This window comes from Hemibagrus wyckioides, linkage group LG25, assembly GCF_019097595.1.
Source record: "Hemibagrus wyckioides isolate EC202008001 linkage group LG25, SWU_Hwy_1.0, whole genome shotgun sequence".
Lineage (NCBI taxonomy): Eukaryota > Metazoa > Chordata > Actinopteri > Siluriformes > Bagridae > Hemibagrus > Hemibagrus wyckioides.
This window is the reverse complement of record NC_080734.1, coordinates 14,854,322-14,869,385: the sequence shown is the minus strand read 5'-3', so window position 1 is coordinate 14,869,385 and position 15,064 is coordinate 14,854,322. Positions and strand designations below refer to the sequence as shown.

At 39.2% G+C, this 15,064-nt stretch overlaps 1 protein-coding gene across 1 annotated transcript; it reads left to right on the top strand.

The window, feature by feature from the left end:
* Positions 1-845: 845 nt before the first annotated feature.
* Positions 846-13,857, top strand: si:dkeyp-72h1.1 (uncharacterized protein LOC799956 homolog). Its single transcript, XM_058379546.1, has 4 exons — positions 846-1,072; positions 7,021-7,117; positions 8,149-8,314; positions 8,483-13,857. The coding sequence occupies exons 2-4, from the start codon at positions 7,040-7,042 to the stop codon at positions 8,533-8,535; spliced, it is 297 nt and encodes a 98-aa protein (XP_058235529.1). The 5' UTR covers positions 846-1,072; positions 7,021-7,039; the 3' UTR covers positions 8,536-13,857.
* The last annotated feature ends 1,207 nt before the right edge of the window (positions 13,858-15,064 follow it).

Sequence of the window (15,064 nt, the reverse complement as noted above, 5' to 3'; positions counted from 1 at the left end):
AGAATTCATGTGCTGGGAAATTCAACACTGCCTTCTCCTGCTGTTGATGGTCCCACATGCATGACCTAAAGATTTTTACTTCCTATGACAAGGTTCAGTCATCTGGATGTTGTAGATTCATACCTAAGACTACGCCTACACTTATTCACTATATCCTCATACTGAGCATCCTCCTAACACACTCCGTGGTGTTTGGTTTTATAATATACATTTATAGAAGAGTAATGATTTATAATCCCTCAATCCTTTTACTATTCTCATTTAACTCATGTTCACGTAAGCCAAACATAAAATAAAAATGTATGGCGTATTTACGAAAGTACAGATAATCGTTGTTCTCATGTGCCAATAACCTGTAAATTACCAGCTGTGTGCCCAGGAAGTCTGATTTGCTTTTGGTGATGCCCAAAAACCCCCCTAAAATTCAAAGCTCACAGAGCTAAAATGATAACAGGAAAAGGATTTCTCAAAGATACATGGGGAAGTTATTTTGACTCATCTCTATACCAGGAAATATATTTGATTATTTTTAGCAGCATAACAGACCAAAGTTACAGAAATTGCTCAGTTAGTGCCAGTTTTGGTCATTAGGGAGCTGAATCTATATTCTGATTTCTGTAAAGCTGCCTGTTGACAATATTTAACGCTAAACAGCATATATACAACTAAAAATTTAATGGAATTATATTGTCTTTTTATAAATCATAATCTAAATCAAGCAATGTGGAGGAGAGAGAGAGAGGGAGGGAAGGGAACCCTGATCGACATGTCTCCTATCCAAATTTAATTCCCCTCCCCTTTACACTACACACACGCTCGCTCGCTCACCCCACACACACACACACACACACGCACAGACGCGCGCGCGCGCCTCCTGTCATTCTGTAATCGCAGACGCTCGTGAACGCTCGGGATCTGTGCGCCTCTGTGTGAAGTTTGCACACACGACCCCGGAGAAAAGAAAAAATAAAACCTTCCTTCTTCATCTCCTTCAGGCGATTAACATCAGTCTGTTTAGCAGGCTCGGAGAAAAGAGGTCACTTTTACAGTTTCACCGCAGCACACAACACAGGTAAGTCATTTCTAACACGAGATCCAGACTAGTCTACAGGCTTTATTATGCTCAGGAATGCCTACATCCTCAGATGCACCATATTTTCACTCACTGAAATATGATTTGCAATGTAATTTCGACATTCTATATTTCTTGCCTGTTATCAGATATCTGAAGATTGCTAATGACTGTAGAGGGAAATATTTCCCAGGTCTTAAATAAATTCCCCAAACCAGAAGATGATGATGATGAAGAAGAAGAATTGAGGAATGATAATTGATTTACAATCTTTCAGTACAACTTCAGGCGCATGTTATCAGACCTTTTGAGACCGGTGATGATTGTGTTTAAATGATTAAACATTCTCCAGTCTAAAATCATCCAAAAAGCCTTTTTAGTACATTATTTTTTAGACTACCATGCAACATCTGCTTACACTTTTTTTTTGTATAAGCTCAGGCTTCATTTTAAGATAAAAATAAGGATTTAACTACATTGATAGCCTTCCACAGGATTAAAGACTGATCTTGAATGTCGCTCTTCTAGACGTTATTCATTACAGCCATGCTCTCAGCTGATTGTGTGTCCATTAAACTTACAGTATGGTGCGTACAGCACACCGCTCACAGGTGTTCTTTGCCAGATTTCTCTATCGAGTTATTTTTTATGCTGGGAAAATGATTTTTGAAATGTATTTCCCTTAAATGTATTCTCATCCAACATCTTCAAAACATCACCTCTGTCATTTCCCATTGACGTAACACGCTGCCCTCGTCGTTATTTGACTAGTCCTGCACTTTTCTCGGATTTCTCCACCTACCTATTGTGTCATCCGAAGATTCATATATTTGCACACTTCACATGTGTTAGATTGTCCAGTTTGCTTTAATCATAGTTGCCCAAATTCTCTGTATTGTCACCTAGGATGAGCAAAGATAATGCTTAGTAATCTGTGGGACACTGTGTCCATATTACTCATTGGCTGATGACAGCAGCAAGGCAAGTCAGGCCAGTATCCATCATTTCCCTGCATTTGAATAAGATTTTCCATACAGCTGGGAGGGGGTGAACTCTGTCCTTGCACCCAGTGACGTTAAATTATTCAGGAACCATCTCTATTTTTTACCTACCAACCGACAAGCCTTGCTCAGCAACACCTCAGGACACTATTAATTGAAAGAAAACTAGTCTGTTTGTGGAAATCAGTCATTTCCACTCTATTGTCTGTGTGTCGCCTTCCATTAGTTAAACCTTCTAGTAATAAGACCTAATGATTCAGTTCCACTGGACTTTCACACTGATGCAGAAATTGATGTAGACAGAAGCCTACATGTAGACACACTGAGTTCATTGATCTGGACAAACTGCACAACGTATTTAGGGGTGACCCTCTGAAAATATTTTGATGACCAAATGAAGGCTTTGTGTGGCAGTGCACAGATGCAGCCTTTGACTGTTTCTTTGTCTTGCTATAAATGGCACCAAACACATGCGTGATGCTTTGATCCCTCACTCAAGCCCTCTTTGTCTCTGCCGAGCAAATTTACCAATGAAAAGGCTTGTATGATAACAAGAGTGCCCACAGACAGCGCAGCAGTTGTAAGTGCTGTGTTGGCCAGTGTGATCATAGTAACAAGCATGAATAATCAGTCCTTTCTCAACCGAGTTCAGAGAGAGAGAGAAAGAGAAAGAGAGAGAAAGTTTGGATGTATAGCAAAGGGGTATAAGTCACTTGAATGCTGGTTTGGAGGAGGCATGATCTCCTGGGAAAGTTTAGTTGTTTAAACATTCACTGTGGTACATATTTCGCAGCTTGCAATGCAACATATTAAGTGGTAATGGACATAAATTGATGCTGCAGCACAAATGTTGTTCTGACTCATTGGAAACATTTCATATTCCATGATTAAATTTCCTTATCCGTCTCCCGTTCCTGTCTTTCCTTTCTTCCAGTAGTTCCATTGCCTACACTTACGTACACAGGACACTATGTACAGTATCTTTCACTGGTTTAAACACTGAATAGCAGAACAACCTCTGCAACTACTTGCAATGTCCCAGCTTTGTTCTATGGAAATATCCTGACCACTTTAAGGTCATAGGCAGCGTTTTTGTGGTCCTTTAATCTCGTTTGCTTTATATTACTCTTCTCTTTCATCTACCCACACGCAGCAAACCCCCCCCACCCTTCACTTTTCCCCCCAATATCTCTCTGTCTTTGAGTAAACTGAGCTACATTGACACCTGTATTACAGAAGATAAGCCACAATGCTGCTATTAGGATAAGAGTTTCTCAAAAGAGAATCTGCTCGAGTTGAACTTATCTCCTACGCTGCTGTTGTTTCACCTGTCACCTGTAAAACGTAAGAGCTTATGGGCTTAGGACATCAAAGCTCATGTCACGTCGCTTCAGCCTTTTTGTCGCTTTATCTCACACCGGTAAGACGTAAGAGAGTGGTGTTATCCGTGATCAGCTGCAGGCAGATTAGTGTGTTGTAGAGCAGCAGTTTGTTTAGAACAGAGATTAGGCCTTAATAGTCATGATGCTTCCAATTGTGTGATATGTAAGGAATAAAACATGACATGCTGTTATGCTGTTAAAATGATCCATGATGACTTTTTTTTTTGGTTGATGCAGCTGGATGTGAAGCATCATGTTATATGTTATAATATAATATAATATAATATAATATAATATAATATAATATAATATAATATAATATAATATAATATAATGTAATATAATATAATATAATACACTATATATACATCAACCAGGCATAACATTATGACCACCTGCCTAATATTGTGTTAGTCTCCTCTTTGATGCCAAAACATCCCTGACCCATCATGCACTGTGTATTCAGAACCAGCATTAACTTCTTCAGCAATTTGAGCAACAGTAGCTCGTCTGTTGGATCTGATCACACGGGCCAGCCTTCTCTCCCCACGTGCATCAATGAGCCATGGTTGCTCAGATACTGACCACTGCAGACCGGGAACATCCCACAAGAGCTGCAGTTTTGGAGATGCTCTGATCCAGTCGTCTAGCCGTTACAATTTGGTCCTTTGTCAAACTCGCTCAAATTCTTACACTTGTCCATTTTTCCTGCTTCTAACACATCAACTTTGAGGACAAAATGTTCACTTGCTGCCTAATATATCTCACCCACTAACCGGTGCCATGATGAGGAGATCATCAGTCTTATTCACTTCACCTCTCACTGATCATAATGTTATGGTTGATCGGTATATATACATGTTTAATTCCTCTTACACCACAACCAGTTTGTAACCATTTATACTTTAATCTAACATTATAGAATGTCTACAAGACAAGTTTGTTCCTGTTCTCACTTCGGTTATGAAACATATAAAGATTTGTTTGCACACAACTTTTTTTTTTGTCTTGTCATGTTATAAAGCACAAACTACTCTGTCCTTTTTTGTGGTTTGTTACAAATCTTTGACAATTGAAACCCTTCCATAAATGCTAAATAAACACCATGTCCCCATCAACAAGTATATGTTAAATAACAACACATTTTTAATCCATGTAGGTTCACATCCATCATACAAACCCCGGTGAATGATCTGCTTCTGTAATAACAATAAGAGCTAATGTAAATAGAGCTAGTTCATGTATATAAACCATTTGTATTCCAGCTGGAGCTATTGTTAAAGCTCCTGTTAACTACCTTCTGACCAATCAGATTCAAGAACTCAACAGCATGGTATAAAGCATTTTATACTGTAGTGTTATAGAAATATAATAATATTGTTTCTCAGAATTTTGTTTTATTTTTTTGCAGTTTGGGTCGAAACATCATTTTTTTTTATTGTAGGCTAAAACCATCTGGAATAAAGTCAACAATTCCAGGCTTTGACCTATTTTAAATCAAAAATATCTATGTTTCAGATTCAGAGGAAGTTTCTGTCTTCCTGTTAGTCTTTCTTAAGCGCCTCTTGAAAATAGATAATATGCTACTGTCCAAATATTCTGTTGCGTATTCAGCTCTATTAAACATCGTGAACTTATTTTCCCCTTGATTTTTCTCTTGTGATCTAGCTCTTTTAACGTTCATTCACTGTATTTATCTATAGATTTTCCAAAATTGCATGATATTGTTCTAAAAGATGAATCTAAGTATCTTACCGCAAATATCATAATGTTCATTTAGATTAAAGACGTAACACAACTAAAAAAATAGTAGTAATGACGTACGAAAAAATGAAGAATGGTTAAGGATGATGCGAAACATGGGATTACTTTTAGTACCTTTTCTTCTGATTCGATTTGTACAACATCCAGCACTGAAGGATTGCTATTAATTTAATATATAAAGACGTAAACATTGTAGTTTTTTTTTCGATCAGATGCTAACCTAACTGTGTCTCTCTAGCTGGTTTGCTAATAAGCTAGCAGTGCTAACAAATCACAGCTCACGATTCTAGCTAAGTGAAACTACAACAATTATCTATGACTTAATATATGGAACAAGGGATATTATAAGTCTAGGCTCAGCTCAGTCATGCCACAAATACATAGATCACTGTAATGACAACTCACTGAGGTAAAAACCTCTAAAAATGAAAAAAGAAAATGCAATATCTGATTATATTCCACAAAATTATACAGTCTGAGTTGATATTAGATGTCGTGCAATCGTTGGTCAGGGAGGAAAAAATTGAAGGTCCGGGAGCCATTAAGGGAAAGTTCCTTTATTTGTCTGTAGCTAGAGTGTATGAGTCATCAATTCAACCAAAGAGATGCTCAGGTCATAAAATACACAGCCTTAATGAAAAGCTTTTTAGAATGCTTTAGAATGTGTGTTTCAGTTTATATTAGTGCTACCAGTAAAAGCAGCATTAACAAATCCTGACAGTAAGCCAAGCTAATTCTACATCACCATGTCTTTTCAGTGTGTGTGTGTGTGTGTGTGTGTGTGCGCCACAGGACACACTTGTAAATGTCTTCACTGAATATGTGGGTCAGTAAAAGCACTGCGGAACCAATCGCATACCCAATTCATCACCACACTTTCCATATAATGCAGCAGGTCTCATAATCATGCGACAAACATCAGCATCATGTAATGTGATGTGGTGAAATCTTGTGATGTCATGTGCTGTGAATCCTGATGATGTGTCACCGTACCATATTGCTTAAATTTGCATAAATACATGCATTTTTTAATGATTTTGCATTCTATGCTAGATATTTACAAGGGATATTTTGGAGAGTGCCCCTTGGGATGCACATTGCAAAATTGTGTGCGGGTTTATTCCATGCCAAACACAGGGAGAATTCAGTTGAATTTCTTTTCAAGTGAAAAATTTGATATTGGGGCAATGTAATGCAGGTATAGGTTGTTAGGATAAGCTAGAATGTTCATACTAACCTTCACACAGGGGTGTTTTTTAAAATGTCATTTGATCATTTATATTCCTTTAAATATTATTATGCTATTCTATGACGTAGTCTGGGGTCTGAAAACAAATGGTGTATTGAGGAGTTGTTTCTCAAAAACATCAGAAGTCCATAATCAAGCCGGCCTCATTATTTGCTCTGATTTCTCATGCTGAGAGAAAATATCTCTTACCATAACTACATTTGAAATGTTTTCTCCCAAGCCAGGGCTGGATTCTGTATCTGTCACTAGCCTTGAAAATAAGCGGATGTAATATCGGTCTATGATTGATATGCTGCTCTGAATCGGCAGCAGCCGAAAGGGGCAACGCCAAGACTGGCTTGGTTTAAAGGCTGATGAAGGAGGCGCAGATCATTTCAGGCTAGAGTGACTAATTTAGAAAGGAGAGAAGAGCTCAGCTGTTAGTCCAGGTGGATTGTCAGAACCTGGCTGTACCTCATTCATAAGCAAATGAGAGCATGGGTGCATGGGTTGTCTTACACGCTAACAGTAATGGCTTTGTGGTGCTCACTTCCTTGTCGCTACTTATTTTAGGCCTGAGCTGTAGGACATCATGACAGAAGTAATGAACACCTGTGAATCAGCTGTGGGGGACTACAGTGCATCTGGAGACCAGAAGATCGGTTTTCAGGTGAGCCAGAGGAAATATTGTGCAATCTGTTACACATACACACATACACACAAATATAGCAAGTGCATTGAAGAGTTTCACTGATTGAAGCTGCTCATCACCACTATCGTTACAGACACACCAGATTCGACTCTCTAAATTGTAAATATAGAGCTTTATGTGCTCAAATAAGTGACACGTATTCTGCGTATAAGCACAGAGTGTTCTGTACGATTTCACTACTGCTCTTCTCATCTCTGGCTCCCCAGCAGCCCTGAGGATAGCTGGCTTGTGTAAATGTCCCTCCATTGCTCTCTGTCGTCGAGATCTATTTCTGAATGCCACTCCATCACTTCAGCCTGATTGCTGTCCCTTTCATTTTGTTCTCATTGCTCCCAAAGCCAATCCCGATGTCTGTTCACTCATAAAGACCAGATGAATTCAGATTGCACCCAGTGAGCTCGAGCAGAGACTTGAAAGGTCACAATCTTTTCAGGAAATTATCATCATTACCTTTTTTGTGTGCATGTGCGTGGATGAACACTGCCAATACATGCAGGCTGAATGTCTCTCATTCTTTCAGTGCTGGCAGCCAGCAGGGAGAATTCACAGTACTGTATGACCAACTAGCCTTTCTGTTCCAATCCCTATTATTCATCGAGATCTCAGATCTCTTCACCTTCCTCTGTGGCGTTTTTTTTTTTCTCACTTATTCCAATTTCCTCAGAAATCATCTGCGAATCCAAAGCGGGTTTGAGTTGAATTAAGCGCCTGGTTACTGAAATCCCATTTCATAGCTTTTAATCTAGTAATCCTGATTAGTAAACTCAGGTTGTAAACATGCAACAGTTTCTCTAACTGACTACAATTAATAGTGAAGTGTTGAACTCTTAACCACTGCATATAGACTGTGACTGCTGATTTACTTCCAGAGATTTTATTTGAAGTCATGCTTGAATGGAACAATGCTATAATGAGATCTCAGTGCTAATTTAAGTAGATGTTTTCTTGGGCTGACTCCACTGATGAAAAAACTGACTCCTATGTTCCAGATTTTCCCAGAATCACACGAGCGATACCCGAAGCTATCCAAGCGCTTGCCGTCCATCGTGGTGGAGCCCACCGAGACTGGAGATGTGGAGAGCGGGGAGTTGCGATGGCCTCCTGATGACTTGAGCCCTACAGATGAAACCAGAGCTCCTCCGGCACAGGCAGCAGGTTCGAGCCTCTAGTGAATCGTCCTTCTAGTAATGAAATCCTGAGTTTGTTGATGTAGAAAGCTCACTCTGTGAGCATGGCAGTATTACTAATTGCTCTGACATTTGAGGCACTAGTTGTAAATGTGATGCGGTAATGCTAAGTGACGGCGTAAACATTTTTTTTTAGGTGAGGATCCGACAGCAGAGGCGGAGGAAGCTGGTAGAGTCGCAGCGAACTGATGAGCACTGACTGGCACCAATCCAACCTATAACTATGAATGTCTTAATGATGGACAAGAATGAGCAGGAGGCTCCTACAGTTAGGTCTGACTACAGTATCACCCGCAATAGAGCCACCCACCTGTTGATAGACCTTCCAATCCAGTAGGGGGAGCTGAGGCTTGAGAGACTTTCCTGAAATAACTTGCGTGCCAAACTCTAGTGGTAGCCAGCTACTGTGATTGAATTGTACCTTCTTCTTTCCCATAGCATTATGATTCATCTCTAATTCTCTACCTGTTTTTAAGTGATTTGGACCAAAGTTAATTATTAAATAGAGCTGGAATATTTGAAGTTATTGATCTATCACTCACCTATCTACAAAGCTTATCATTTTCAAACAATGTACATGCTTAATTTTTCTGCAGTAGAAGTTCTTAACAGATATATACACGACTTTCGAAATGTACAGTAGATTATATTTTATAGTGTGTTCTCATATATTCAGCTCAATTTACAGCGGCTTTCAATTAAAAAAGTGCTCCATTTGGAAAGCAGCGGCCCGAGTAACTGTATCCTCACTTGGCTGTATTTTAATCAGAAAGGAAACCTGGCAGAAATCCGGGCTGGGATCGTCATTCAATATCATAATACATCATTAGTATTCTCTGGATAACGGCTAGCTGGCTAACTAAGCTAGTTATAAGTTAGTCGCATAACGTAGCTCCGTAAACCGAGGCTGCATCATGCTAGCTAGTTGATTTGAACCATCTTCTGAAAGGCTCTAAGCACAAATGACTGTTATATCTGTGTGAGCAAAAGCCTAATAATTGTTAGCTATCTACGAAACTAATGAAAAAGTTACCTACATCTGTAAATAGACTTCTCCATCGGATTGACAGTTTGGTTCATCGTGCCTTCTGTCTGTCGTGTCCTAAGAAAAATATTGTGGAATTGGTGAAAAAAAAGCATGCTGCATTGCCTTTAATTACGGCCAACTTAGTCACCTTAGTGTACAGCTGTATAGGACACTCTTTATCTAGAGAGCATGTTAATGTTGCCCAGAATTATTGTGTAATATATCCAGGGAGCAGCTGTCTGGATGAAACACAGAAAACAAGCTTGTACGTGTTGCTTTTTCTTTCTTTCATTCTTTCTTAATTTTTGAACTATTATTTGTTCTGTCTATCATATTACTGCTTCATGCACAAAGATGTTGTTTTGAACATGTTATATTATGTATAATTGCATTTACCTAACTCCAATAATTCTCATTTCTTTAACCCACAGTCACATGGACCAAAAACAAACCCCTTTAAAATAAAATATCTAGGGAAAAAAATGGCAGGAATGTCCAGTTAGTTTAAAAACATGACAAACTTTTTTTTTTTGCTCACTTTTTAGTGGCTTGCTTGAACTCCTATTAAAAGCATTTATGTTAAGATCAGAAATGGCAGTGCCTTTCTTCCGACAGATGTCAGGTGTGAGATGATAGGGGTATCGGATTGAGATAGTGGTGACACGAGCAGCGAGCCTGGCGACACACACTCCACAGCAGCTGTCGGTGTCCGAAGTCTGCCAGCTGTCCATTTCACAGTCAAAATGCCCGTCCTTGCTATGCCACTGTAATCTTGGCTTAAAGGAATACCAGTGAGATGGTGTAATGAAGATAATGGGTGCTTGCTATTTATCTAAACTTTGTCTAAATTGGGTTGTTTCATTTATCTCTAAGAAGTGGTCCATAATTGTATTTGTTTCAAAGCTGAATTCTTAGCTGTACCGCTTCACAGTCACTCTCCTTTCTTCTCGGGCACTGGAAGGATACCGTAGACGGCTGTCACTTAGATTTATTCCTCGTGGATAGAGACTCTTCGGCAGCAGCGCCCTAAAACACACACAGGTGACTCTGGGGAAATAAGGCGCTACCAAGTTGAGTCACATAGTGCCCGAGCTGTGAGTTGACAGCCACAAGATGATTTTCACTTCTTCTCTAGAAGAGAACTTTCCCATCAGTGTGACCTTTTTTTTGATAGAGCAGGTACTGAAAATAAACATGATGCTCCCATAGGGAACAGGAGTCAGAAGCCTTGCGTGTGGAGAAGCACTGCTCTTCTCCTGTCACTGGCTCACCCAGACTGCTCACATGAGTCGGGCTCTGATTTCTGAGTGCTCCTACACATGCTCGCTCACCCACCACCTACACACACACACATATACACACATATACACACATATACACTTAAACACCCACGCTTGCTCAACCCCACATACAGTATATGCACACCTACATGGAGACATTCACAATGCCTTACTCAGAATCCCCCCTCTACATCACATACACACCTACACACTGCATACTGCAAAACCTCTATGTACAGACAGACAGTCCCACACACACTCAAGTTCTATTCCAGGTTTGATAATGTAAAAAAAAAAAAAAAAAAAGTAGGCGGACACTTCAGCTTGTTTTCTCTGTCATTCGCATATTGTAAGGAGGACTTCCAAGGCCAAGCGAAGGTATAAATACTCCCAGTTGTTTGCAGTGATTTGTCAGCCCCCATCTGTTCTTAAATTAGCCCAGCATTTCAGGCTCCCTAGGTCTGTCTTTCACTTCGACACAACTCTTTTGATGCGGTGGAGCAAGGATTTTCAAACCCACGCCCGGTGAGACGTGGAGCTCTGTTTCCTATTGTGCCAATCAGGCCTGGCAGCAGGAAGTAAGTCCCTCTAGCTCTCTCTAAAGCGCATACTACCTGGCCTTTTCACTCTCCCACACTAGCCACCTCCATTTTCATCTCTTCATTAAGACTCTCTCTGACTCCCTCAAAGCAGAGCAGGAACGAACTCTCTCGCATGTTCACACGCTCTCTTTTGTCCGCTGGAGAGCCCTTCTAATGCACTCATCTTCTGGCGTCACTTTGTGTTGCCACAGCAACCAAATTGTCATCCGAGCATCGGCGTGTCTCACTAGTGGCAGCTCTCAGCAGAGCACTTAGCCTGCCTGCTCCTCTTAGATTCGGACTGTTATTGAAACAGAACCCATGTGTCTTGTCACATTAGCACTGCTAATATTCGGTAGTGAGGAAAAAAATGACTCTTCGATTGTAGTCTCAGAAATCCCCCCCCTCCCTTTTTTTTAACTTCACTGAAATCAGAATATTTAGTCAGAGAGAGAGAGAAAGAAGCAAACTCCTAGTGATGTCTGGTGAAATGTGTGCACTTCATGCTTGCATCTGTGGAAGCAGTGATTTCAGTTGTAAGGAAAGAGCGAGGAACGAAACACTTCCATACTCCACTGCTTACTGCTTCGCCTGCTGCTTTCACATACCCACACATAGCTAGGCTATGAGCTGCCTGTCTCCTGTTTTCAGTTTTTAATTGCTTCTCTTATGTAACATAGTTTGAAAATTCTCATCTATCTGTAACAAGGGATCAGAAAAAAAATAAACATGCTTTAAAAATGCTTTATTGTAAGAGTGACACTTAGTATTGTGCGTGTGTGTATGTGTGTGTGTTTGTGTGTGTGTGTGTTTGTGTGTGTGTGTGTTTGTGTGTGTGTCTGTGTGTGTGTGTATGTGTGTGTGTGTGTGTGTGTGAATCTTAGCAAGTGAGAATTTCCTAAATAAGGGACATCTAACATTTGTCATTATGAAATTATTACATAACAATTTTTCAATTTTGAGGATAATACTCTTAAGCTGTCTGGTAGATCATTGTCTTCTTTTTAGAAATGAAAACGAATAAAAATAAATCATTTAAAAAATAAAATAATTTAGCAAAAAAAAAAAAAAAAGCAGAATTATTTGCCAATAGAGTAAACAACTGAAATCTTGAGATAAGTAAAAATTAAAATCTTCATAAAAACGAAATATATTTGCCTGTCAATTGCTAATATATTATTTTGGAGTGATCAAAGTCCACCTGCATTATCCATGCTGTCCTCCCCTCAAATATGTATCATGTTTAAGTAGGCACCATACGATCCTCCAAATGAATATGAATCATTTTAAAAGACATATACTCTGGAGCATATCAATCCATCCGCAAACACTCTGAATAGCGACTGTGCTCCCTGTGGCCCTGATTGGGACAGTTTACCTGCAGAGACTTTACAGCTGGTAATTAGATGACTCCTACTCATGACACTTAAGAGGGAATTTCACAGAATAATTTACCACATCTTAGATGTGAGAGAGAGAGAGAGAGAACAAGAGACAGAGACGGAGAGACAAAGAATTGTAGTGAAAGAGATGGACTGGGTGGGTGGAACAGAGTTTGCTGTGAGAAAGTTCAAAGAAAGCTTGTGAAATTGATGCCATTCTTTGTTCTGTTTCTAAAGAGGAAGAAATAAATAACCCAAGGAAAAGGTCAGGTTTAAAATGATTTCACTATTATTTTTGCTTGAAGAAATCATACAGTTTGATCTGATATTGTAAAGTTAACTGCCTTCTATTGTACAGCACGTCTTTAATCTTCTTATAGTTACTGATGGGCGGAAAGAAAGAAGTTGTCACTGTAGGAAAGCACTCGTTTCTTGTGATGGATATGAATGTGTGCTTTTCTGCAGCCACACAGGCGCTCTCTATACACATATATATATATATATTCAGCTAAATCTAGTGAAATATATTGGTTATGTTGGTGTGTATCGGGGAGGTTCTTTTTCTTCCTGCGACTGTAGTGGTGTGTGGTGCACTGCCCCACAGAGATCAGAGCCTGCATACTGAGTCAAAGTTCACCCTGCCTCCCTGCTAGCCGCCCAGCTGCCATACTAAAATAACAGTTGATATTTGCGGTGGAAATGTCAAACCCAGTTGTTTCTTCCAGCTGAGATGAGCCCCAACTGGGTCTCATGTGCGCACACACACACACACACACAAATATGCATACACACTCCCCCATAGAAAACTGCTGAGGGCATTATGTAATGGCTGTCTGGGCATGTCGCAATGTTCTGCAACATTCACCAGGGTCCTTCCCCAATACAAGTGTAGGCAAGGTGATTATGTAGCTGTAAAGTCAGCTGTAGCTGTAAAATACAGTCAGTGTACTTTTCCATTCGGAAAAATGATCTTAAAAAGCTTTGAGTGGATGCTGTAAATTGTTTCTGTACTAGTTGAAAGTCAATATATAAACGCTAACGTAAGTGTTCACTATGTTCATAAGTGTTCGTATGTGTCACTTTGTAGACATTAAAACTTGATTGATTTTTTTTCTTTCGTTTTTTCAAAGAAATGTATTCAATTTCATCTCCTCCCACACTAAATTCTTCACACCTGACTATTTGGCAAGGTATGAGCCAACTACTGTGTAAATAAACATTGCGGTTTGTCATTGAACAATTTCCCTGTGTAATGTGCCGTGCATTCAATTACCAATTATCTATATTACAATATATCATCATCATCATCATCATCATCATCATCATTTGCTGGTTGTGCCTGCATAAAATGAGTAAAAAAGAGTGTTTAGTGCATATATTAATATTCATATGTGTAGGCAAATGTGTACAATATGTAATGTTCAAGGTGATCTGAGCGCTCTCACAACTCTAGTTAACACTCTGCTAAAAGTGCTAGCCTTTTACATATACACAGTCACCTAGTCTTATTTACCTTCTGAGTTCTGGGATTAATTAATTACATATTAAAAGATATAAATGATATAAAAGTGCTTAGGTATATACTAAGGCTATGATGGTGCAATATTAACCATATTCACCGTACCTGTATAAATAATAACATCAGCAAAAGATATTTCTAGGTTCATTGTATCTCATATCTAATATATTACAACAAAAAACAAATATATATATATATATATATATATATATATATATATATATATATATATATATATATATATATATATATATATATATATATATATATATATATATATATATTTATATATATATATACCACCTGCCTAATATTGTGTTGGTCCCCCTTTTGCTGCAGCTCTGACCCGTCATGCACTGTGTATTCTGACACCTTTCTATCAGAACCAGCATTAACTTCTTCAGCAATTTGAGCAACAGTAGCTCTTCTGTTGGATCGGATCACACGGGCCAGCCTTCACTCCCCACGTGCATCAATGAGCCTGACCCTCTCCAGTTCACCACTGTTCCTTCCTTGGACCACTTTTGATAGATTCTGACCACTGCAGACCTGGAACACCCCACAAGAGCTGCAGTTTTGAAGATGCTCTGATCCAGATCACAATTTGGACCTTCATCAAACTCGCTCAAATTCTTACAGTATGCTTGTCCATTTTTCCAGTCCATTTTTGCCATGATGAGGAGATGAACATTACAGTCTAAAATAGTGCTACCCTTATACAAAGGCAAGCAATAAATAAATAAATAAATAAATATGCCGGTGGCACATTAACACAGCAGGAGTAGCAGTAGTTACTGAAGACGAGTGAATGAATAAATTAATGAATGACATGCCATGGGCTGAAACATATAGGATTCAGAATTACCACCACTACTTATCAAAATATTCTCCCCTGCTGAAACATATCTGCAAACTCCTTAATATTCTTG